Source organism: Bidens hawaiensis, unplaced genomic scaffold (genome assembly GCF_021521415.1).
Source record: "Bidens hawaiensis isolate Kalapana, Puna unplaced genomic scaffold, B.hawaiensis_p1.1 tig00002772_1, whole genome shotgun sequence".
Classification (NCBI taxonomy): Eukaryota; Viridiplantae; Streptophyta; class Magnoliopsida; order Asterales; family Asteraceae; genus Bidens; species Bidens hawaiensis.
In genome coordinates, this window is record NW_027491150.1 from 2,487,904 (window position 1) to 2,510,334 (window position 22,431).

General features: G+C 34.7%; 3 protein-coding genes and 1 long non-coding RNA gene across 5 annotated transcripts; 3 read left to right on the forward strand and 1 right to left on the reverse strand.

The window, feature by feature from the left end:
- Positions 1-3,167: 3,167 nt before the first annotated feature.
- Positions 3,168-3,933, forward strand: LOC143621191 (uncharacterized). Its single transcript, XR_013151471.1, has 3 exons — positions 3,168-3,315; positions 3,435-3,533; positions 3,824-3,933. It is a non-coding gene; the product is annotated as an uncharacterized LOC143621191 (long non-coding RNA).
- A 32-nt stretch (positions 3,934-3,965) lies between these two features.
- On the forward strand, positions 3,966-6,623 carry LOC143621190 (uncharacterized). Its single transcript, XM_077092698.1, has 12 exons — positions 3,966-4,101; positions 4,192-4,310; positions 4,435-4,536; positions 4,665-4,781; positions 4,869-4,934; positions 5,046-5,112; positions 5,191-5,244; positions 5,330-5,413; positions 5,677-5,703; positions 5,926-5,955; positions 6,131-6,256; positions 6,352-6,623. Exons 1-11 carry the CDS (start codon positions 4,051-4,053, stop codon positions 6,254-6,256), a joined length of 843 nt encoding a protein of 280 aa, XP_076948813.1. The 5' UTR covers positions 3,966-4,050; the 3' UTR covers positions 6,352-6,623.
- Positions 6,624-6,886: 263 nt separating this feature from the next.
- On the reverse strand, positions 6,887-9,592 carry LOC143621189 (4-hydroxy-tetrahydrodipicolinate synthase, chloroplastic-like). The gene is made up of 3 exons (XM_077092697.1): positions 9,507-9,592; positions 7,994-8,074; positions 6,887-7,885 (listed from the first exon to the last, which is right to left on the reverse strand). The coding sequence occupies exons 1-3, from the start codon at positions 9,545-9,547 to the stop codon at positions 6,958-6,960; spliced, it is 1,050 nt and encodes a 349-aa protein (XP_076948812.1). The 5' UTR covers positions 9,548-9,592; the 3' UTR covers positions 6,887-6,957.
- A 3,301-nt stretch (positions 9,593-12,893) lies between these two features.
- On the forward strand, positions 12,894-17,894 carry LOC143621192 (secretory carrier-associated membrane protein 2-like). Of its 2 annotated transcripts, XM_077092700.1 has the most exons (14): positions 12,894-13,027; positions 14,230-14,295; positions 14,524-14,628; positions 15,133-15,195; position 15,452; positions 15,631-15,663; positions 15,822-15,944; positions 16,116-16,178; positions 16,271-16,364; positions 16,642-16,687; positions 16,776-16,843; positions 16,934-16,982; positions 17,059-17,124; positions 17,652-17,891. In XM_077092700.1, the coding sequence occupies exons 1-14, from the start codon at positions 12,962-12,964 to the stop codon at positions 17,835-17,837; spliced, it is 1,029 nt and encodes a 342-aa protein (XP_076948815.1). In that variant the 5' UTR covers positions 12,894-12,961; the 3' UTR covers positions 17,838-17,891. The 2 variants fall into 2 exon arrangements, with proteins under 2 accessions (XP_076948815.1, XP_076948816.1); XM_077092701.1 differs by lacking the exons at positions 14,230-14,295; position 15,452 and having other exon boundaries at positions 12,929-13,027; positions 15,133-15,230; positions 15,635-15,663; positions 17,652-17,894.
- The last annotated feature ends 4,537 nt before the right edge of the window (positions 17,895-22,431 follow it).

Sequence of the window (22,431 nt, forward strand, 5' to 3'; positions counted from 1 at the left end):
CTGCTTATTCATCTTAAGCATAACCACTCCACCAAAGATGAAAGATTAGGTATAAGAAACACATTAGATTGTAGTTTATCATCAAAGTGTATTATTACATACATAAATCCTTAAAAAATATATATAATATAATATTAATTTATTAACTATCTTTTTTCTATTATTAAGAAGTAAATGTCAATGGTAATCAAAGTTACTTTCACTTGTATTTTCTTCTAATCAAAGTTACTCTCACTTGTATTTTCTTCTAGTCATAAATTTCAAAAGTTTTAATATTGATCTAATATTGTAAGTTTATTTATAAACATTAAACTTTCTTAAATTAAAGTGACTTACTTGAAACCCGTAAGAAACTAACAACTGTAATATTACTCGTAGAAGAGAGAGAAAAAAGAGTATGTGGAAGGGAGAGGTGTCGGGGAATTCAGATGACTTGGAGGAGGAAGGTTGTAGGAGAGGATCGACAAGGGGAGGCCGGAGAGAGACTAGCGATTGGGATGACCTAACAGTTCGACTTCATCTATTATTGCTGGTACTCTAAAAAAAGAAGTTGCATACCAAAAAAAAAATAATAAAACTATTATGAATTATTACCATATAGGTTGATGAGTTCTTTGTCGAGCATGTGTAAATGTATACACTTTCAAAAGGTAAGGCATCATTGCAATTTGCAAAAGGTGTTAAATAATTTGTGACATCTTTTAGATAAAAATAATTTTAAAGAACTTATACCAACATTATGAAAGTAGCTATTCTCTTTTGTAACAAATTTTAAATCTAACTTGGCCGGAAAACAGGTTGTTGTTATTATTATTATTATTATTATTATTATTATTATTTTACATTTGTTGTGTTAATGAGCTGGTGATGAAGTGATTATTATTATTATTATTATTATTATTATTATTTTACATTTGCCGTGTTAATGAGCTGGTGATGGAGTGGTAAAGAACAAATTGGTTCGATTTCTGCCCCCTGCATGTAGTTTCAACGGTACCAGTGCGATGATAGGAGAGTAGCTGAGCATGTGACGCTCACTAATTGGATTCTCTTTTATTTTTTTTTGAACGGCCAACTAAGTAACGTCGGGTACTCCGTACGCCGCCCCCATTGGCTAAAGGTAGCCCGAGCCGGCCACTAGTCCGGACGGACGGAGCCCCTAGCGGTCCACCTGTTGAGGGATTCACCGGATAAAACCCGACCCCCACGCCCATCAAATGATACGATAGCGATGAGCCGGTAAAACCGGGTGAGATCAGGGCTCGAACCCTGGCTCATCCCTAATATTTCCCATATAAATTGGTGATAGTGATGTTTGAATCCCTAATTGGATTCTCTTTAACTGAACGAGTTTTATCTCACCATACTATCGTGTTTTCGGGTGAGTGTTTACAGACATTAGTCTTATGTAAGGGTTTTCTCTGGATCGAAAGACGTGTATGAATTTACCACGTAGCCAATTTGGAGGATTTCAAAAAATAATAATAATAATAATAATAATAATGCATACGCCGTGCCTCGGCCATGGACGAATGAAAACACATGCAATTCCGCACTTTGATGGTTTGTTTCTCCCGAATTCAAAACAATACACGCATTCAAAGCAACTGTAATATCATCATCATCAACATTAATTCATTATCATTGCAATCGATCGTCAGTTGTTCAATTCTCCGGTGAATTCGTTACACGTACTTACTGAATTTTATACAGAGACACGTCACCAAGTCTCGGAGGTCAGTCAGTGTTCCTTCAGGTACCTTCACAGTTTTCCATTTGATGATGTGTGAATTAATCTCATCGTTTATTTATTTATTTATATTTATTTTGCGGTGAATTATTATAATAATAATAATGTAATGTGAGAATGTGAGATCATTTAATTAATTAAACGGAACACGACGTACGTAATACCTTTGTAATTAGGTTAATTTGCCTCTAATTAATTCCTCATACATATGCATATATGCATATACATATACATATACACACATGCATATATTGTGCAGGTAATTGTGTTCTGATTTGACAGTTTTACATGTTAAGTACATATAGATAGCCTGGTAGTTAATTATAAGCTTATCTGGTTCTTTTATACCATTGGTAAGCAGCAACCATTATTGGTGTACGCAGTTCGGTTCGGTTATTAGCGTCAAGCCGTCAACTGAAACTGAAGTCATCAGTTAAACTAGTTTATTAACCAATTGGTTTTCGGTTCAGTTTATTTGGTTACTTTTTCGGTTTTTGGTTCATTACGGTTGATAACCAAAAGCAAACTTAGGCTTTTTTTAGAAATACATGAAATGAAGGTATAAAAACTAGTAGTGTATGAAAATACGAATGGCTCGGTTAAATTTGGTTAACCGAGGATGCAAAAGAAACCGATAACCGATTTTCAGTAAACTAGGTTAGTTTGGTGCGGTTTCGGGGTTCAATTATTGCTCACCCCTAGCTACTATAGTGATCTAGCCTCTAGGAATTGAAGTTTGACTATTGATCAACTTAATTTTTTCTGGATTGAAGGATGCAAAGTAATGACATAAGTGATAATATTATTTATGTAGTTTACTGAAATCAAAGTGGCCGTTTGTGCGTCATTTCTGAATGTGTGTGAGAGAAGGTCAGTGTCTTAATTTAGTAAGCTATGACCACCTGTTTATTGTGAAATCTTAAGGTGTCTGTGATACGAGCTTTATTAATGCTTATGCAGGTTTAGCCGGTTACTGTTAATGATGTATAAATGTATTTTAAATCGAGTGCGACTAAATATTATACCTATTTTGAAAAATAATTTGTTGTAGACTTATCTTCAGTTCTTCAAAATCATCATCATCATCATCATCATCATCATCATCATTGTACTCAGTATATCCCACCAATAGCAATGCTATGGTAGGGTCTGAGGAGGGTAAGATGTAGACAGCCTTACCTCTATCCCATAGGTATAGAGAGGCTGCTTCCGGTGAGACCCCTGGCTCGATAGTAGTTTTGCATCAAGCCTTGGACATAAGGCACATAGCACTCAATCATCGGGACACCGGCTGATTGGTGCATGTGCCCTTGTCTTTCGGCTATCAACGCCACCACATGATGCCTGATTAACCTTCCGCCACTTTTAACGTTATTTTCACGAGATTAGTAAAATAACGTCAAAACTAGTGCAATTCTTCAAAATCACATGAGCTTAATAGTTGCTTTATTTGTGATGATGGATGCAGCTTGGTATGAGACAGTATACATCAAAAAGAGGTGTCTATGAGGAAGTTTACAGCGTGGAGGAATCTTGTAAGGAAAAGACACATCCGTTATGATTGGGTAAGTTTACGCGGTTATACAATACTCATCTCTAGTTTGTTCCTTTGAGAAATTTTGTTGATATATTGTATTGGGATTGGTAGTTGGATTCTAATCACGTAAAGCCTCTATAAATGCAGGGACTTTGTCGATGGAAGAAGAATACATTCTTGGTAGTATTATGTACAATAATGTTGTATTTTGCATACAGAACTACAAATTTTCAGCTTTCAACAAAGGTATTGCAATGCTAGTGACACGATCATTAAGTGCGTTTAAATTCATCTTGCCGGTCATCTGATTCTTTTGGAAATTGATTTAATTTATTTTATTTTATAATACGAATAAATTCAGATAGTGGTTACTTTCTGAGCCTTGTTGCAACTACAGAGTAAATCAAAAACAGCATCTGATTGATGTGCCAAAAAGGAAACTTTGGCATTGTTTTTAGGAGAATTGTATTATCTATCTGCTATGTTAAGGTTTTATTTTGGCATGAAATTAATGTGATTTCCTTGTTATTCTCTAGGTATTCCCGTTATCTTACACAGGCTTGAAGGGCTTACCCACTGGTATTATTGAAGATAAATCCGACTTCGAATTAAAACCTATATGGTCAACAAGTAATTCAAAACTAAAACTTAAGGTAACTGCCAAAACTCTAGTCCTATATGTAAAAATTTAATTGACCTTACATGAAAATCTGGCCATATCACATGTCAGGCTAATCATTCCACTTCTCATAACTTGCTGGCAATGCCTGTGGGTTTGAAACAGAAGCAAAACGTTAATACCATTGTTCAAAAGGTACGCGAGGATAGTATTATAATTTTCATAACTCGAGCTATAGCTTTCATTCATCACATGAACAATACTGAACCAGCATTGGTGTTTCAGTTTCTTCAAGAAAATTTTACAGTTATTTTATTCCATTATGATGGGAAAATGGACGGATGGTGGGATCTCAAGTGGAGTAGAAAGGCAGCACATATCGTAGCTTATAACCAAACAAAGTGGTAAGGTTCATTTCTATCAAACACATTTTTTTAGTATCATCATAGTCACATGTTGGAACGCCATGTAGAAACTAACACGCATAAATTATGAGTTTCTTAATTAATGCATCTAACGGTGCTTCAGGTGGTTTGCAAAAAGGTTTTTACATCCAGCTGCTGTTTCTCTGTATGATTATATATTTCTTTGGGATGAAGATCTTGGAGTGCAGCATTTTAACCCCAAAAGGTACAATTGATTTATCGTTTATATTCTCTGATACCTGATTTGGTGAAAGAACACCGTTAATAATAATAGGATTTCAGAACAAAGAAGCACAGCTGCACAGCTATAATTTATATTTCTTACATATGCAGATATTTAAATATTGTTAAAGAAGAAGGGCTGGAGATATCTCAACCAGCTCTAGATTCAAAATCAACAGACATACATCATCGGATCACAGTACGGAAAAAAAAACTAAAGTTTCATAGGTGAACAAAATAATTATTGTCGGTTCATATATGATATCATCTTCATTTCATTTGTTACACTAATTCCCATATACTTGTTATATAAAGAAGGGTTTATGACACTAAAAGTACCGTGAAATGTACAAGGGCAAGCGAGGGCCCACCGTGTACCGGGTAAGTGGCATATATGCAATTTCTTAAAAGTTTTTTTAAGCTATGCTTCATGAAAATGTTCAAGAACTAGTAATCTGTTTGAAAATGTTTTTCGTGTTTGTTTAATTTAAGATTTGTAGAAGGGATGGCTCCCGTGTTCTCCAGAGCTGCGTGGCATTGTGCTTGGCATCTTATTCAGGTTACAGTTATTATTTAACAGTATTTAAATGTTATAATTTCATGGACCTTCTATAATTTTCTTTTTATGTACTTTCAGAATGACTTGGTGCACGGATGGGGAATGGATATGAAACTCGGTTATTGTGCACAAGTAAATTCTATATTCGGGTTGAAAACAAGTTTAAACATTTATTGATCCATCAATACGTGGACTTATCTTTTTTTGCATATTTTAGGGGATGAGAAATGTGGGAATTATTGATAGTGAATATGTGTTACATCAGGGAAGACAGACATTAGGCGGACCATCTGCTAATAAGGTTTATCGTCTTTCTTAATTCTTATAATCGCTTATTTTTACTATCGACTTAATGTTAATGTGCAAATGAACATTTGGACTAAAAATGTTTAAGCGATATGTTTCTTCGCATTTACATTATACAATATATCAGTATTTGGCTTTTGCATAATAACCAACAGAAACCGAATTTTGAAAAAGAATACTAGTCAACTGTCTTTACAGCAAGTTAATTTCCATGCGATTTTCTATCATATGTTAACAATGTTTAAATTCTTGTTGCAGACTTCACATGAAGTCAATATAACTAAGGTATTCCTCTTTTGCTTTCCTCCATTTTTATATTATGTACTAGAGGTGGAAAATTGGATCAGTCAAGCCGCTTGAGTAACGAGTTGGATTCACCAGTCAACCTATTTTCAACATTTATAATGTGGTTTTAAAATTATTAAATCTTATCATAACATTAGATTTGCTTGTTTAATACGAGTACTTCATAACGCTCATGTTTCATTTGTTTTAATGTTTCCTCAGAGTCACCGTGTTGTTGATACGCGAATTGAGGTAATGCAACTTTTATTCTCATTACACATTTATTGTTCAGATTCTTGCATACACTCAATCTTTGAATCCAACACTGTAAACATAACATTCAGTTCTTGTGTAATACAACTAATAGAACTGTCAAGATCGAGTTCTATTGCAAGTATAATTTGAAATGTATCGGTTACTTTTGCAGATAAGGAGGCAGTCAACATCGGAGCTTGAAATATTTAAAAAACGATGGGAAAAGGCGGTTAAGGAGGACAAAGATTGGGTTGATCCATTTTTCAGAAGAAAACAAACACACAAAGTTCTGGTTTAGGTATATAATTTAGTTTTATTTCATATATATGTTAAGGACCATTTTTGCATTGTGTTGTTTTTAGTTTTTTTTTTCAAGATTATTACTTGCATTAGGTTGTTGCAGTCATGCAAATGAGGTTTTGTATCTTTTTCTCAAAATGATGAGACTCTGCGTCCTTCGGGACAGCGTATCATATTATGTTCATATGTTTTTCCCCTAGCTACGTTTGTATCAAATCTTTTAACACCGTGTTTGAGCACCATTAAGATCACGCGATCAAGTACACTAGTGTAGATCATCATTTTGTATGATTCATCGTTACCAGGTCTATCTATGGAATGCGTATACCTACGGGTAAACATTCAGATCCATCACAGGTTAATTTGAAACGAGTCAAATTAAACAGGTCAAAATGGGTCGTTCTTAAAACAGCTTACTTCAATCCAGTCTAGCTTTAATTTTAATACGTATTGACCCGAACCAAAGCAATACTTTTTTTAAAACGGCCTGTATGACCCGAACATGTGACCCACCCATGAACCAACCCGCCCATTTACAGGAATTGTAAACTAAAAAGTAGCAGTATTTTAGAACGGCGCGCAACTTTATTAACAATAACACAGTTTTAAGCTCCACATACAACAACATAACACAAGATTTATTATGTAAACAGAAAAAAAGATAAATAAAAAACATAAATTTCATGTAAAATTACTCTGCTAATAACGATCCACCCGCACAAAATCATCATCTTCAAGAACCCGAACATCTTTATCGCCTATGAAATTTTCCCGCCCAATTTCCTTAACTATGTTAACAAACTCGACCCGTTTCGCTAACGGAAGTGGCACATATGGTAACCGAAAGACAGGCCTTATCACCCCTAACTGAGCCAAAGCAGTGTTCACCCCAATCGGGTTTGGCTCACAAAACAACCAGTTCATCAAAGGCAGAAGCTTTTTATTAAGGGTCGGATTCTTACCATTTAATAACAGTTCCTGCATTAAACCCGGAACCAGATTGCTGGTAACGGATATAACTCCCGTGGCATCATGGTCCCACCTTGAGTCATGACACTCGTCATCATTCCCGCTCCAAACTGTAATCCCGTGTTTGGTATACTCTTCGACTCTGTCATGGCCCACGCACTCCTTGATGCCTGCAAAGTTGGTGCTGTCGGCAATTGAGTGGATGACACGTGGCGGGATGTCTTGGCCCGTTCGGGATGGCACATTGTAGATGATTGTGGGCCCCATCGGGAGCACGCATTGGAAGTGTGCAACCATGCCTTCTAGTGAGGTTTTACCGTAGTATGGGTTGATGTGTAGAGCTGCGTGCATTCCAACCGCAAACCCCTGTTCGGTTGCGTGCACGGCTTCTCGAGTCGAGTTACTTCCCGTGTTTCCAATAACCTTGATTGACGTGCCAAAGCAGTTGATGGTGTGACCGATAAGCATAATGTGTTCATCCCAGCTCATCAACTGGCCTTCGCCGGTGGTCCCACCAACAATCACACCTTCGGCTCCTCCTTGAATTTGCATGTTGACCAAATCGTCATAGGCCTCCAAATCAAACCTCCCGTCAGGTAAGTAAGGAGTTTTAATAGCTGTTATTAACCGAAGTGACTTGATGTCGTCCGTTGAGGTCCTGATAACATAACAAAATGAATGACAAAATAAAATTGTTTTAAAACTACGATAATAATAATAATAATGATAATAATAATAATAATAATACGCAATGAACATTATATACCTGTTCTTGACTTCAAAACTGCGCATCGGAAGGTGAAAATTTGGAACTATAGCTGCGGATGGTGGCGTCCATCTTGCAGTTCTGAACAACATTAAACAACATATAAATTATTTAAAGCAAAGTTTTAATAAAAATAGAACCAAAGTTGAGTTGACTAAAGTCAAGAGCAAACCATATTACATAATAACATATGCAACTTATAGTATGACTAAACAAAACATGCGAAAACAAATAACACATTTCAAATGAGCGGTTTGATACAATAGTAATGTGACCAGACACTAAACTAATGAACTGCCCAATCTGCAAGTTGTAACAACAATAAGTGTTACCATATGTCATGAACTGATGATGGTTTGCAGCCGATCAACAATCACAATAATAAAAGTTTCTAAAGCTAAAAACGACCCGAGCGTGAACCTTGTATGGGAAGCTCGTTTAGGCTTGTCGAGCCTTCACAAGCCATGTGTATTTTTAAGTTTCAACTCTTTTGGACTTCTATGTAACAATTTCACACTACACAACCGAGCTCAAGCCGAGCTTCAAATGTTTAAGGCACTACACGAGCTAGAGCCAAGCTTTGGCTCGTTTAAGGTTTTTCTCAAAATATAAAGAAATAACTAAAAACTAATAAAAAAATAATTAATTGTTGTATCATAAACAAGCCGAGCCGAGCTGCTCAAAAGCTACTTGAGCTCGAATCAATAAATAGCTAAAAATGAACCAAGCTTTTTTGAGCTCAACCCGAGCCCGAACCTAAAATAAAGCCCTTTTATTTATCAAAGCTCGAGTGTTGTGTATTTTAAAGTTTCACATTCTTTGAACTTCTATGTATTAATTTCACAATGCATGGCCGAGCTTTGGCTCGTTTAATGTACTACACAAAAGTAAGGCCGACTCTCAAGGAGGGCAGGGTGGTCGCCCTACACCCCGCTAGGCCTAAAAATTTATTTTTTTAATATATTTTTAAGAAAAAATATGTCTTTTTAATGTTTAACTCCAATTACTCAACTCATTTAATCATTTAAGCCTATTTTTATAAACAAAACTTTTTTGCATAACCCAAAATTATAACCAAATAAACCCATTTAAAAATTTAATTATTTAAACCCAACAAAAAAAACCCTTTTACTTAAAAGCCCATAATTTTTTTCACCTTCCGCCCAAAAAGTTTTAAAAAATTTAATGATTCTTGGAGACGGCTCTACACAAAAGCTCAATCCGAGCTTAGGCTTGTTTAATTAAGGTTTTTTTTCTCAAAATAACTAAAAACATATATAAAATTAATGAATTATTAATATAGTAGTATATAATAAACAAACCGAGCCCAAGCTTGAAAAAACAACTCACGAAGCTCTCATAAGTCAAAACGAGCCTACTCAAGCTCATTTACACCCACTAGTTACCTAATTTCCCAATAAACATCTGTCTAATAGGCGAATTATAACAGCTCAAAGTATAGTTATCTATTTGTGGAACCTAACATCCTTCAAAACAAACAAACAAACAATACCTATTATTGAAGGTACAAATTTGGTTGTAGGCCGACGTCATACTAATGAAATGAAACCCTAGGAAGCTAAGCTTGCAATTGCAAGTATAATTTGAAGAAGTACTTTTTATTTATATGGTTGCAAAAGTCATCACAATTATTGTTTTGACTGATATGATATGTTCTAAATAACCAGGTCTGATTGATTTGGGTTTTATAATTTTTTACTTGGTCGGTTTATGTTCACCCATATAGGTGCAAATGAGTCTTAACCGTTAATTAGACTGTGGAAATCGGGCGGTAGGGTGGAAAGTGAGAGATTAATCGGATCAGACTTTAATGTATAATTTCATTATATATATACACGTACATATTTTTAAATGTAATTTTAATTTTATATATACACAAATACTTTTTGGCTGGAAATTGGTTGAAATCTCGCTGGAAGCCGTTGGAAGCCGTTGTTTTCGGTTGAAATCTCGCTGAAAGCCGTTGATTTTGGCCGAAATCTCGCCAGAAACCGTTGATTTGTTACAAAAGGCTGAATAAGTTCGATTAATCATTATTTTGGCCGGATTTGACCATTGACATGTTAATTGGTCGATTTAGCCCAAGATTGATTGGTGGGTTGGGACTAACGATTAATCGGGGATTAATTGACGCCTAGTCGGGATATTTACAACACTGCCCGTTATATCTAACACGGGACCCGATTAATAGTATCATCAGGACCACATGTCGCCTCGTGTGTAATTTAATTAAATGTGAACGGTTTGGGTTTTACTGGTCTTACATGATTTATGCTCACCCCTAAATACACAATTTAGGATGTGTGTATAGTTTTAACTGAACATCATTATTAAAGTGATACGTGATGTCCTTATTGTTATGTAGGCACGTGGGCTTTAACTAAACTTTCAATTCACAATGTAGTGGTTTTTAACTAAAAATAAATTAGAATAATTATTTTAAAAAGTGTGTGATAGGTTGGTTTTGAGTTGGTATCACGCCCTCATGATCCTTTTCAGTTAAAATTTTGACGACGAGGTGAGAGGCAACCCCTCTGTGACTAAATAGTAATGGTGTTTATCGAGTTGAAGTTAAAGGATGACATCGCATGTGATGCCTCTCAAAAATACACTCTTATATCGCCATGGACCAAACTGCCCTTACAATAAAAAAGTGAACCGGCTTTTAAATTAATTAGCACAATCGATTTTTTTTATTGGTCCATTTGTTGTGTTTATTGAAAGAAACCTCATTTGAATTCTAGAAGAAAAAAACTGTACCCCCTCATCTATTAAACGGTTTCCGAAAGTGTGAGATGATTACTTTCGAAATCAGTATGTGATTCTTCATAAAGTTGGTTAAATCTTCTACCAATAGGTAACTATCTGCTACTAGCATTCGATTTTCTAAATACTTACTCAGTTTTATCATGATCTAGTAACCAAGTTAAAAGGAGGCATTGGGAAAAGAAGATTTTGAAGAATGATATGTGAAGATATGAAACATTATTATTTCTTCATATAACCTTTTTTCTTTACATGCGATGTATTGAAAGTGGAAAATAACAAATAGTTTGGTTAATCCTGTTTAGGATACCCACTCACTAAATAACATATGGTTATAGGGGTTTCTAAAAGACAAAAAAACTAATTAATAGTACTTTTACACAAATAATCTTCACTAAGATTTAACTAGAGCTCCAAGTGTAATTCATCTACTGATTCTTGGAGGATTTTTCTTTTCTTTTTCTTTTTTTACACAAAATGAGTTTTGAATATGATTCTACTTTTATTTGTATTATACATTACCTTTTCTTTCGTTAATCTTTTTCATATAATTGCAATAGTGCTCCCTAAACTATTTATGGATCTTTAGCATTATTTCATTTTAAAAAGTTTTAAAAAGGATTGTACTAAACGTACCCCATTCACCTTCTATACGTAATACGCTTGTAAACATATGTTACAACTCTTTATACATATGATACGACCCTCTACATGCATGCATACCATCCTTTGTACACCCCCTTTTACAATTATACATATCAAACACACTTAGGAGGGAGAGGGTGGTAAAAGATTAACCACGCCCCCGATCACAGACAACGCTAGTAACCTAAGCCGACACCGATTTCACGGGGAACTTCTTGCTCGAACCTATGCCATTCTCTAAAGAAACATTGGCGAGGCATATGCAGGGACCCGAGGTGTCCCCGACCACCCCCGTTTGTTCAGTAGTGTAAATTTACGTGTTATTGTTTGAAAATTTTTATACGTAGTTTAAATTTGCCCGCTTTCATCTAAAAATTTTGAGTCCGGCCACCCGCGTTTACAAAAACTTTTATACATATCATGTCCAGTTACCCACCGTTTTCGTTCAAATTTCACCACTGTAAAGAAAGTCACCAAGATGCCGCTAGATCTCTAAACAAAATAATAATCTATACTATATATAAAGCATGAGTTAGGGACCTCTTAAATTTTAAGAGGTACCAAACTTAATGCTTTAGTTACAACATATAATGCATCCAAAATATAAATTTTAAGGGTAATTAAGTCTTTTCAATATTTCAAAACATAGTTACAACTTTGGTCCCTCAACTCCACTCCCTTATTGTTAATTTAAAGAATATTTACATACATACCCCTAATTCAAAACCTACTACCCCCACGACTTTTTAACGGTTATTATTTTTTCACACGTTAATATGTATATATTTTTTAAATTGCACTATAAAAACAAACATTTTATTCTCTTTAATTTGAGTATGATATTGCTATATTTTTTTAGTTTTAAACAGTTAACATTTAACAAGAATACCAGTTCAAACCAGTGACAGGTCGAGTCAGGCAAGCTTGGGTCATCTGTAATACTGGATTAGAAGCAGAATGAATCGATCAAAAAAATGGTTAATTTGGTTCAAGTCGGTTCAGGTTCGAGTCGAAAGGGTCAAGTCAGAACGCTGCCGAGTCAGCTAAGCATGTTTAGTGTCGGTAACGTGCATTCTGGTGCCGGTTACGCGTGGTCAATCTTCGGTTACACGCATACTAGCTTTACACGAGTTACACATCCAATTTCGGGTTACGTGCGCATTGTCATCAGGTGACGTATGTATCTACACTGATCATGCATTCAATGTCAAGTTGCGGCTGCACACCACCGCATTGCGGGACACCCAATTGGTAATAATAATAATAATAGGGGGCAACAAAGAAAAACAAGCGAGAAGTCGTCCATTGCAAATCTTCTTCTATTTGACCGCCAACAAATATGCAGAAGACGAAACCCCGTCTCTCTCTCTCTCTCTACTTATTATTATTATTATTATTATTATTATTATTATTTAATTCACACAGGCAGGTTCAATTGCTTCAGATTCAACTTTATATTGTTAGCTTTCATCACACATCTCACTTATTATTATTATTAAGCTCTCTCTCTCTAATTTCTAGACATCTGAACCATCCATGGCTAGTCGGTACGATCCAAATCCATTTGACGAAGGCGATGCTGACGAAGTTAATCCGTTCTCTGTAAGTTACTACAGCATCAATTACTATCAATATCATTGACTATATGCTTCAGTTGTTCAATTCACACTGTTTTTAGTTGAACCTAGGGTTTAATTTATAAGTTACACCAATTATTATCCATTTGATTGAGTATATATGCTTAGATTGTTGAGTTTACACTCGTTTTAGTTGAACCTAGGGTTTGATTTGTTAACTTACTTGCTTTAATCTGTTAGTTACACCGATTAATAACGATTTGATTGAGTTTGTTGTTTGATTGTTGAATTTACACTGGTTTTGCTTCAACCTAGGGCTTGATTTGTTAGCATGCTCTTTCTTAATCTGTAACTAACACGATTAGTATCGATTTGATTGAGTGTATACTCAATTAGATTGATAGTAATTGTTGTAAATTACGGATTAAGAAAGTATGCTTATAAATTAAACCCTAAGTTGAAGTAAAACAAGTGCGAATTCAACATTCGAACATTAAACTCAATCAAATTGATGGTAGTTAGTGTAACTTAGAGATTAAGCAAACACACTAACAAACTAAACCCTAAAATGAAGTAAAATATGTATGTGCAGATTCAACAATCAATGCATATACTCAAATCAAATTGACAGTAATTGCTGTAACTTGCTGTAGTTGTTTAATCGTTGGTTGATATTATGTGTGGATATATTAGGTTTATCATTATGAGATTTAGCGTTGTTTCGTTGATTGAAGTTGTGGATCTGGATTTTGTTTACGCTGATAATGATAAGCTTGATTTCAACAATTTGCGCTACATATGCTAGTTTTCATGGAGTTGGTTTGTGAGATTGACTAAGTTGTTAGCTGCATGATATTAATTTGGCTGTCAATCTGTCATACAATACAATTTTAAGGGTTGTAGATAGTGAACTCTTGTTTGTGGTGTTGACCCTTTCTCTTTCATAAGTTTTGGTAGGGGGAAGTATATAATCACTATTCACTAGTAAAAGTATGCTTGAATGTCAGTTGTTTGCGCTAGTGATATTTACATAATTGGAACTTCATAGTTGTAGAAGAGTTTAAGTCAAAGTCAGTTTTCATTGGTTGTTTATTTTCGAAAGAAAGCTTACTCTCTTTAATTTTGTGCATAAATTACCTCATATGGTATGCTAAAGAACTTGTATATGGTCAGTTTTTTGCTTGTTACTTTACCTTGAATAAGAAAATGATATATTGACATAAACAGGATCAAGGATCTGGGGGTAAAGGAACAGGTAAGACAAGTTATTCTGGAGGTTCATTCTACACAACAGTAAGTCTTAGTACCTTCTCTTTGCTTTCTTTACAGTACTTAGGAGTTATGATTTGCTATAATTTCTATTTTGTTATATGATATTGTTGTTTCGTTTGATCTGGTGTTTGTATTCTTGTACAACTAATTCTGTTATGTTATATATTAAGGTTTTTTGTTTTTATACTACACGTCTACACGAGTGTGTGATTTTTTTTTTTTTTTTGTAATTTTGAATATGTTCTACAGAGTGTTCCGCCAGCTACAAACTCTCGACTATCGCCTCTTCCTCATGAACCTGCAGACTTCTATGACAAGAACACCTCTGTTGACATTCCACTTGATTCTGCTACTGTAAGTGTAACTGCTAAATTATTGTGTATTTGTTTTTGTGTTAAATAAATTTCAAACAAACTTTAACGGTTGATTGGCCTTGTAAGCAATTTATCGAAACACATGGAATATAATTATGTTTTATATACTTTTTACACCTGGAATTTGATATATTTATACAATATATTGATATGACTAAATTTCTAAATAACTAATTTGGTTATTCCATTATTATAAATTACCTGAGGTTTGAATAATCACATAATATTCGGTTAACGGACACAAGTTAGAGGACACCTTTTTATTTCTAAAATTGTTTAATTTGAAAGCAATAAAGGGAGGGGGGACACTTAGTACATGGACACTAATTAAGCGGGCTATTAAAAAAAGTGGTGGGTAGACGGTTAATGCCTAAGTGGCCATTTAAACAAATTTGACTTGGAATTTGTGGAACACTGCTTCATTTTGTGAATAACTGCTATTTGTTAATACTAATTACACTCTCTTTATGGATGTTTTTCGAAGGATCTGAAGAAGAAAGAAAAAGAGTTGCAAGCTAGGGAAGCTGACTTGAGGAAGAGAGAGGAGGTATTTTACAAGAAATACACTCGCATATACATGATGTGAATGTGGTATTAGGATTAATAATCACACATTATTGTAATTGCACAAAAAAAATCCAAGACAATGGTCGTTCATCGGGTTAACATTAGGCAACTATCATTCGTTCTAAAATGTTAAACAAAACTTTGGAAAGCTATTATTGCCTTCTAAGTTATTGCTTGCTTTAAGTCCTAGCAAATTGGATATTTTTGTGATCACTAGGATTATGATCATCAACAAGGGTAGCAAAAAATTCTAAAAAGTGTTTTGGCTTTCAAACTTTAATTCGTTAAGTGAAAGAAACAAGAATTTATTCATTACTTCTAATATTTGTTATATTAGTAAGCAACACCTAAATTTTCTGTTTAATGGGTTTAATCTTTCTCAAAAAGCTTTTTTTATTTGATTGGTGCTACGCAGATAGTGAACGGAAAGAAGAGGCTGCTGCACGAGGTATCTTGTATTTCTATCATTATTATTTCTTATCTTCAAGATTGCTTGTAGTTATTGATTTATAAGTGAAACTAATCTAAAAAGTGGGCACGGATGCACAATTGATGTGAATTTTGGCAAGTAACATGAGTACTAACCAATTCATTTCTTGTTTGTAGCTGGTATTGTGCTAGAGGAGAAAAATTGGCCACCATTCTTCCCAATCATTCACCATGATATTGCAAATGAGATCCCAATACATCTTCAGAAGTTGCAATATGTTGCATTTACAACCTACTTGGGTATGTTTATATTTTCTTATCATACAACAGTATCTTTATTTCTTATCTTTTTATGAGTTTTATTGCATACCCTTATTGTTAGATACATGTCGGATTCAAGCTTTGTGTATTTAAAATTTTGGGATTTGAAACAAACCGCCTCTAATATTTATAATTTACATTTGATATCAGGACTAGTATTCTGTCTTCTGTGGAATATCATAGCCACAACGACAGCTTGGATTAAGGGCGCAGGTTTGTTTCGATTGTTTTTTTATTTTTTTAGTTTTAATGATCTTAACGTCTGTTATGTTTCTTACACTTATGTAAGTTTTTGTTTTTGCTAGACCCACAGATCTGGTTTCTTTCACTCATCTACTTCATGTCGGGAGTTCCACTTGCCTATGTGCTGTGGTACCGTCCTCTTTACCGTGCATTTAGGTAAAAACTTATATCTATTTTTCGTATTATTGTTTCTTTTTGGAAATTTAGAGATTGATTTTACATGCAGTTTAACAAAATTGCTTAGCTATTAATCAAATGTATAAAACTGTTTTCACTTATATCAAATAAGGGTTAATGGTTTGGACAGAACTAGTATCAAAATATTTTGTAATAACGACAATAAGAAATATTGGTAAACTTAACATGAAGATCTACACTACAAAAGCTAATAATTATATGTCAAATGGAATTTACATTGCAAGTTGTATCACAGGAATGAAAGTGCATTGCGGTTCGGATGGTTCTTCATGTTTTACTTGGTAAGTATCCCGTGTCATTGTCATACTATCTTATTTTGTTTTATAATGATGATTGATGTCCATATGGCGGGTATGTTATTGTTTATAGATCCATATATGCTTCGTCATCTTTGCTGCAGTTGCTCCTCCTGTAGTGTTCAAAGGAAAATCTCTTGCGTGAGTCCCTTATCCCTCTTATATATTTTCTTTTCTTATTTTTCAATTAGCTCTCTGTTTAACGTTTTTGTGATTTCTTTTCATAAACAGAGGGATCTTACCCGCAATTGATCTTATAGGCGATCACGCATTGGTTGGGGTAAAGTTTTCTTCCGTTTTTTTTTAATTAGTTTTTGCATTTGTTTTTCTTTTGCTAAGTTATTTTTGTTTTCTAGATTTTCTACTTTGTGGGATTTGGGTTATTTACTCTCGAGTCTCTGCTTAGCATCTGGGTTATTCAGGTCCGTTTATTATTTTGACTTTTTAAATCGTATGAAATGCAATATATTACCAGAGATTTACTTATCAATATTAATGTATTTTTAAAACACCTAAAAATAACCAAAATCGAGTGGGACTGTCGCTATGCTCACTTATTTTACCATCGTCGTCGAAGTTTATAAAAACCTGCTACCCTGAAGCGCTTATATGAATGCTGACTTGGCACCTGCATGCAGTTTTATTTGCTGATTTTGCATTATCCAGATTAAAATACATAATCAGATAGAGTTACATAATTCCACATTATCAACGTTAATTATATTAAAAAGGCAAACCAGCAAATAAAATCACGCAAAGCGCCTAGTCATCATTTAGCCTTCGTTACAGCAGGTACCGTATTGGAACAAAACAAATGTGCGTTATCTATATCATGACATTTGCCCGTTAATAACATGAAAATATTGTAACCACGATAATGGCAAAAGGGCAATATGAATTTCCGGCATATATTACTCTGAATCTAATATTATTTTTTGCGGTTATGCAGCAAGTATACATGTATTTCCGGGGCAGTGGCAAAGCAGCAGAATTGAGACGTGAAGTCGCTAGAGGTGCGGTACGGGCAGCGGTATGCGTCAGTGGCGCTACGAGAAAGAGTTACGGAAAGTTCGATGTTAATTCTAAAACCTTGTTTTTTCTCGGTGTTTTTGATTACTTCAAAAGATTTGTTTGATGTTTTTAAGTATAGAAAGATATGAACATATGGTAGTAGATTACTTTTGTAAATCTTGTGTTATATGGTTGCTCTGATTTGCTCATAAGAAAATTTTATGTTTGTTTTTACAATCTTTTTGCAGCAACTATATAGATTTGCAATAAAATTCTACTTTTGTGGGTCTAATTCTGTAATAGCCGATGCTTCTTAGCGTGGATGACCGTTAGTTTTTTTTTAATTTAATTACATGTGAGATGACTAAAACAGTCTCGCGTCAAAAAATAATTATTAAAGACGTTATTAGATGTGCATAAATTGGGTTTTTCTAAAAAACAAAAAGGATTCCATAAATATGTATTTTTTCAACCAATCATACACAATTAGCTAATTCTAACTTTCCTAGATATTAACTAATCTAAAATTAGAGGAAAACTTATAGGGTTTGAATCGGAGCAGCCAATATAAACCTAAACCGAAAATTCGATCACTTGAATTATCACAAGTACTAGCTAATATAGAAAAGTTAAATTTCACTAAACCGGATATGGACCAACCGAAAGTAACAAAAAAAAAAAAAAACCGCACACGAAACCAAACCGATAACTGGTTAATTTCGTGGTTTTAAACCGAACCGTGAGAAACACGAAAACCATTTGAAGGTTTCGTCAAACGTGTTTAATAAACAATGGATAGAAAAGAAAAACATGAAAACGTACGAACAGTTTTGCCAGTAAATTAAAATTTTTTATCGTAATTTGTAAGTACAACAATATGATTTGCATACATGATCATTGATATAAAGTTCATGCAAAATCACAATATGAATAATGAAGATAAAGAATGATCGCATATATTACAATATTATACTTACTGATCCGATGAAGAATAAGCTACAACGTATACTTAAGTACTTATGTACTTATTGATCAACTCGATCAACCAATGCAAGATTATGGTTGCACTTGATCGAATGAAGAATAAGAATAATAATAAGTTGCAATATATACTTGGGTGCTTATATACAATGGAATGTGATGATAATGAACTGTTGCCAAAAATAAAATTAGGGTTTTCAAGTTAGAACCTTGACATCCACGGTTCCAAGGCGTCCTCTTTTTTTTTTTGGAACAACCAACAAAAGAATTCAATTTTTAAACCATAGTGATATTTTCCGCAATTTTGCCTAACTTTTCTCTTGCTCTCACCCTGTCGTCAACAGTTCGAAAAAGTATTTCCACTTTACCAGTAAGTTCATAATTTTCCTTCAACAGGTTTATGCTACAATAGGGATGACATACGAACTCCAGCTTTTCATAGATTTCTTTTTCACTATCCGTCTTATAATCTCGGTAAGTCATTGTCATTCGATATTTCCCAATATTGTATACATGCTTGTGAGATTCCATCCCTTTGTAGCGAAAAATATTGACCTTTGAAACTATAACATGTTCCATTCCACATTTTAAAATTTTATTGACCTCTTCGCTTGAATTCATTCTTATAATTGCGCTTCTTGTGAATGTTAAGGCATCTCGACTTACGAAACAACTTCTTCCACTTGACCAACTCCTTCTCCTTCCAGTATCAAACTGTTAGAAGTAGTTTTATATGTTCTCATATTTAATAGATAGGAACAAATTCCATACAGGCATACATTTCTCCAAGACTTCCTTGTCTACTTCTTTGTCAATGGGTGTTTTCCATCGTTTCTGTATAGAAAAATTGCCTATTGTGAATGAAATATAATTGGGAGTCCCAAATTATGTATTTGGATTATTTATTGTTTATTATGTTGATAATTTTTGTTACGGATAGGGGTGTTAACGAGCCAAGCCTGCTTGCAAGCTACTCGAGGCCGGCTCATTAAAAGCTAAAATTAAACCTAGTTAAAACGAACTCAAGCCCTATCATGAGCCTTAAGATAAACTTGTAAATATTAAAAAATTATTATTTTATAGTTATTATTATATGTTATGATAATAACTTAAAACTAAAAATAATTAATTAAGAATGTATATGATTTGATTAATAAATAATAAGAGAACCGAGTCTTAGCCGATCTCAAAACTTGAGAAAACTACTCATGAGTGGAGCTTGAGCTTTTTAAATAGTACTAGATACGAGTTAAGCTCGAGCTCTCGGAGTTCAAATGAGTCAGCTCGAGCCTAGTCGAGCTTGCGCTTGACTCGGCTTGCTTACACCCTTAGTTAAGTATAGAATTCTTTCCCCTAAAGGAAGAAGTATGCATCTCCACCGGTGGGTTTTAAGAACAGCAAAAACAAGTAACTAGGAAACAACTTTAATAGTCATTAATTAATTAATTTTGAATCATAAATTTAATAATTAATAATTTGTTGACATGTGTGCTACACGAACAACGACATCATTAGACGTGACCCATATGAATTCTAATGCGTCATATCCAACAATTGAGAACCTTGAGTTCCCCAATTTTTCTCCATAACTACTCCTTACTCTACAATGATGGTTTTTAGGATTTTTATTCGTCGTATCACAACCAACAATTAGCAGCGCATGTTGAAACTCTTCTATCTTTGTCTTCTATTTTTTAAGTGAAGGATTTCTCTTTGGGTGATAAGGCTTTCCAGTTCTCTCCGCGTCACGTGATATTTTGCAATCAACAAATGGTCCCACGTACATAGATACTAGTATTGAGAGTTTGGGGTCCTTCAGAAGCTGAATTTTTAGGGATGCTCCTTTTTATTTTAGCACGCCTTATAAACGTTCCGACCCTTTAATAATGTGTCGATCTTGACATGTTCCCATATAGAGCCCCTCATCCCAGTTTCCCCTTTTAAGAAGCGTGAAAGGGTATGCACGAACACATTCACGTCCGACCTCCGTGCAACAATATTCCTTAAAGTCTTCATATGTATTAACGCAAGCTTTAATGAGCGGTTGCGGTGAGAGTACCAGATCATGACCTTCTTCTTCATTGGTCTTCAAGACAATGCTGACCATGTCGGCAATAACAATGGCCAAACAACCCTCGCCCTTCTAGTTTGTAATATTGGTGGTTAATTTTTGATCAATTTGGTAACTAGTCATAATTTATAACCTCAAATTTATATATATATATATATATATATATATATATATAACTACAGAAAAAAGAATAGCTTATACTAATACACATTTTTTTTATATATAATATTAATGTATAATATAGCCAACTAAATCACAATCTTCTGGATTTATTGCCAAGTTATTACGGTCTTTGATTTCAGTTAATAAAAGGGTATTTAGGGAAAAACAAAATGGTGAACCATTTTTTAGTTCCGAAATGCAATTACATATAAATTTTTTTTTTAAATCATGTACAAAGAATACATAATAATTAAATACCAAACATGGAGTTAAGCTATCATGTTATAATGTTATATACAAACCAAGTAGTTATTTTGTATACATGGAGGGTAGAAACCGAGTATATGCAACTATGCATTCGGTTTTAGAGAGAAGGTAAAAAAAGAAGAGTTTGATGGTGCAAGAACTTGTGAAGTTTAAGTACTTCTATTGGACGGTCTGGATTCATCTCACAATCAAGGGTTAAGATCTTACCAGTACGTGGATTGTGGTTTTGTTGTGTGTTTGTTTACACACAAACAAACTCATGAATAAGAATTCACTCTGAAGAGGTATGTACCCGCCTCAACATCGAGCGGGGCGGGTTAACCCACAAGATATATACAAGACATTAGAAATCAAAGATATTATCAAGGCACAAAGCCAAAACTTATGCGCACAGCGCATATCGCATATGCTCAAGCATCACATGCTTGCACATATCACATATGCTCAAGCATCACATATGCTCACGCATCACATATGCTCGCGCGTATCACATGCTCACGCATCATATATGCTTATGCATATCACATCGTGCGTGGCGCATCCGCGCGCGGCGCATATCACATACTCGCGCATCATACATGCCCACCCATATCACAGTTGCGCATGGCGCAGCTGCGCGTGGGGCATCCGCGCGTGACGTGTATTACATGCTTGTGCGTATCACATCTGCGCATGAAATATCTGCGCGTGAGAATAAAGCGAAGACCTCGCGCATCCTCAGGATGGGCGCATATCACACATGCACATAATCAACCTCGTCCTTATCCAAATCAGGATTAGGGCAACCTTGATTGTGCACGTCAGACAACCTTCCAGAAGGCATCTTTTTAAGGAATAAGGATATGCTGTTGTTGACAGCTGCTAAATGAAAGGTGGACAACTCAGCATGACTCATGGGTTACCACGTGATTATAACCAATGAAAAAGCACCAGGTGTCTCCAAGGACACGTGGCGCAAATCGATTGGAGGAGGCCAACAAAACCCTAATTTGGTCCCAGCTCAATCAGTGGAAACCCTAGCACTATAAATACAGCATCAACTCCACAAGGAAAGATATACAAAAACACAGTCACACAATCATACAGTATTCAGCTATTAAGCAATATTCTCCAGATTCCCTTACTCTCACATTATTATCTTCTCCTACATATACTTATTCTCACGCCGGAGGGTTACCCCAAAGAGGACCCCTCTGTCCCTTTCTGAGGGGTAAGTTAACGGCGTTGTTCATTTTGT